The sequence below is a fragment of the Rhagoletis zephyria genome, unplaced genomic scaffold (assembly GCF_001687245.7).
Source record: "Rhagoletis zephyria isolate East Lansing unplaced genomic scaffold, Rhagoletis_zephyria_1.1 Rzeph_scaffold_51914, whole genome shotgun sequence".
NCBI classification, from domain to species: Eukaryota; Metazoa; Arthropoda; class Insecta; order Diptera; family Tephritidae; genus Rhagoletis; species Rhagoletis zephyria.
This window is the reverse complement of record NW_016208967.1, coordinates 1-1,979: the sequence shown is the minus strand read 5'-3', so window position 1 is coordinate 1,979 and position 1,979 is coordinate 1. Positions and strand designations below refer to the sequence as shown.

At 41.9% G+C, this 1,979-nt stretch overlaps 2 protein-coding genes across 3 annotated transcripts; one reads left to right on the top strand and one right to left on the bottom strand.

Moving 5' to 3' along the window:
• Positions 1-6: 6 nt before the first annotated feature.
• Positions 7-834, top strand: mRpL36 (mitochondrial ribosomal protein L36). Of its 2 annotated transcripts, none has more exons than XM_017607053.1 (2): positions 7-103; positions 161-691. In XM_017607053.1, exon 2 carries the CDS (start codon positions 161-163, stop codon positions 602-604), a length of 444 nt encoding a protein of 147 aa, XP_017462542.1. In that variant the 5' UTR covers positions 7-103; the 3' UTR covers positions 605-691. The 2 variants fall into 2 exon arrangements, with proteins under 2 accessions (XP_017462542.1, XP_017462541.1); XM_017607052.1 differs by lacking the exon at positions 7-103 and adding an exon at positions 748-834 and having other exon boundaries at positions 161-666.
• Positions 835-900: 66 nt separating this feature from the next.
• LOC108355920 (glyceraldehyde-3-phosphate dehydrogenase 2-like) lies at positions 901-1,974 on the bottom strand (the record flags this gene model as incomplete). Its single annotated transcript, XM_017607051.1, has 1 exon — positions 901-1,974. A coding segment is annotated over one exon (954 nt), but the record flags the coding sequence as incomplete, so codon positions are not given.
• Positions 1,975-1,979: the final 5 nt, after the last annotated feature.

Sequence of the window (1,979 nt, the reverse complement as noted above, 5' to 3'; positions counted from 1 at the left end):
CAAGATGTCGCTATGAACTGTAAGAACTGGTAAAGAAAACAGCTGATGAACCAATAAATTCCAGCTGCTTATCCAGAAATTCTAGGGGCTAGACAACTCGAAGGTAATAAATTGAGTTTGAAATATTAATAAAAATTCTCAAAACACCCCTTTTACACAGATGTCATTTCTTACAAAATTCGGAAGCCATGTATACAAAAGTGGACTGGGGTTGCTAAACGCCGCTTTCTCTGGGAAAGCGCCAGCAACCATCGCAAACGATCGAAGTTATCACATAATGGCGAACTGTCGTACGTTAGGAGCAGATCGTTTGGCTGCCACTAGCAATGCTATTGTGCCCACAAATGTAGCTGCAGTGTCCGCCGAAGTGGGCCAACAGCGTTTGCTAACACCTTTTACTTCACTCTTAACACAAGTGGCTGGTTTTAAGGTTAAAGGTCGCTTGCGTCGTCGGTGCAAAGATTGCTACTTTGTGGTGCGGCAACAGCGTGCCTATGTAATCTGTCCCACTCACCCGCGACATAAACAAATGGCTATGAAGAAGCGTGAAAAGAATACTTGGATATTAACGCATGCGACACAATCGAAAGTAAGGCCATACTGAGATGAATAAACTGGAGTAGCCCACTGGTGTATGTATAGAGTGCATTGTTTTATCGTACCGTGGTAAATAAACCAAATACTTTTTTAACAAAAAAGCGTAATTAAATATTTGTGCAATTGATGCACGTCCCGACGGGTTTTCAGAAACAGTCAGATATTTAAAGCAGATTTAACAACTTAACGAAGACTTGCCGGATGGGCTTACGATAAGTATGTAGAGCAAGTTTCGAATTTGCGAAATGCGGATTTTACGTCCGTCCACCCATCAGACTTTAAATAAAAGAAACATACTTCCGTTGATAAATCTCAAATATTTAATTCAAACAAATTTTAAAAGCCTTATTAACGTTCTCGTTTCCTTCGAAACAATTTTTGCTTTTACTCATTTATTTTTTCTTCGCCGTCTATTTTATTCAGTTAGCATTTCTTATCTTTACCTCCTTTACCATCTCCACCATTCTTGTCGGCCTTCTGCACATGTTTAACCAAATCAATCATTCGCGACGAATAGCCATACTCGTTGTCATACCAAGAAATCAACTTGTAAAATGTCTCTGTCAATGCTATGCTAGCCTTCGCGTCAAAAATTGAGGAATGCGCGTCGTTAATAATGTCGGAGGACACAATTTCATCTTCTGTATAACCGAGTATGCCCTTCATCGAACCTTTGGCAGCTTCTTTAATTTTCTCTTTAATGCAGTCGAGTGATGTTGGATTGCCCAAACTAACCGTCAGATCGACCACGGATACGTCGGCAATGGGCACACGAAATGCCATACCCGTCAATTTCCCATTCAATGCGGGTATCACTTTTCCCACAGCCTTAGCAGCGCCTGTTGATGCGGGTATAATGTTTTGTAGTGCACCTCGACCGCTACGCCACTTCTTCGGCGACGGTGCGTCAACACATTTCTGTGACGAAGTTACCGCATGCACAGTGGTCATTAGTCCATTACATATCTCAAAATTGTCATGTATTACTTTGGCCAATGGCGCTAGGCAATTTGTTGTGCAGGACGCATTCGATATTACTTTCATTTCGGGTTTGTAAGAGTCCAAGTTGACACCCACAACAAACATGGGCGCATCGGAAACGGGTGCTGAGACAATTACCTTTTTAGCTCCGCCTTTTAGATGTGCACTCGCCTTCTCGGCCGAATTGAATTTTCCAGTGCATTCAAGCACATATTTGACACCCGCATCGCCCCACTTGATTTTGGACGGATCCTTTTCCGCCATAACTTGAATGGAGTGATCATTAATCTTCAAGTTTTTACCGTCCATGGAAATTTTGCCCTTAAAACTTCCATGTGTTGAATCATACTTCAACATGTATGCCATGTATTTGACGTCGATGAAGGGTTCGTTGATAGCCA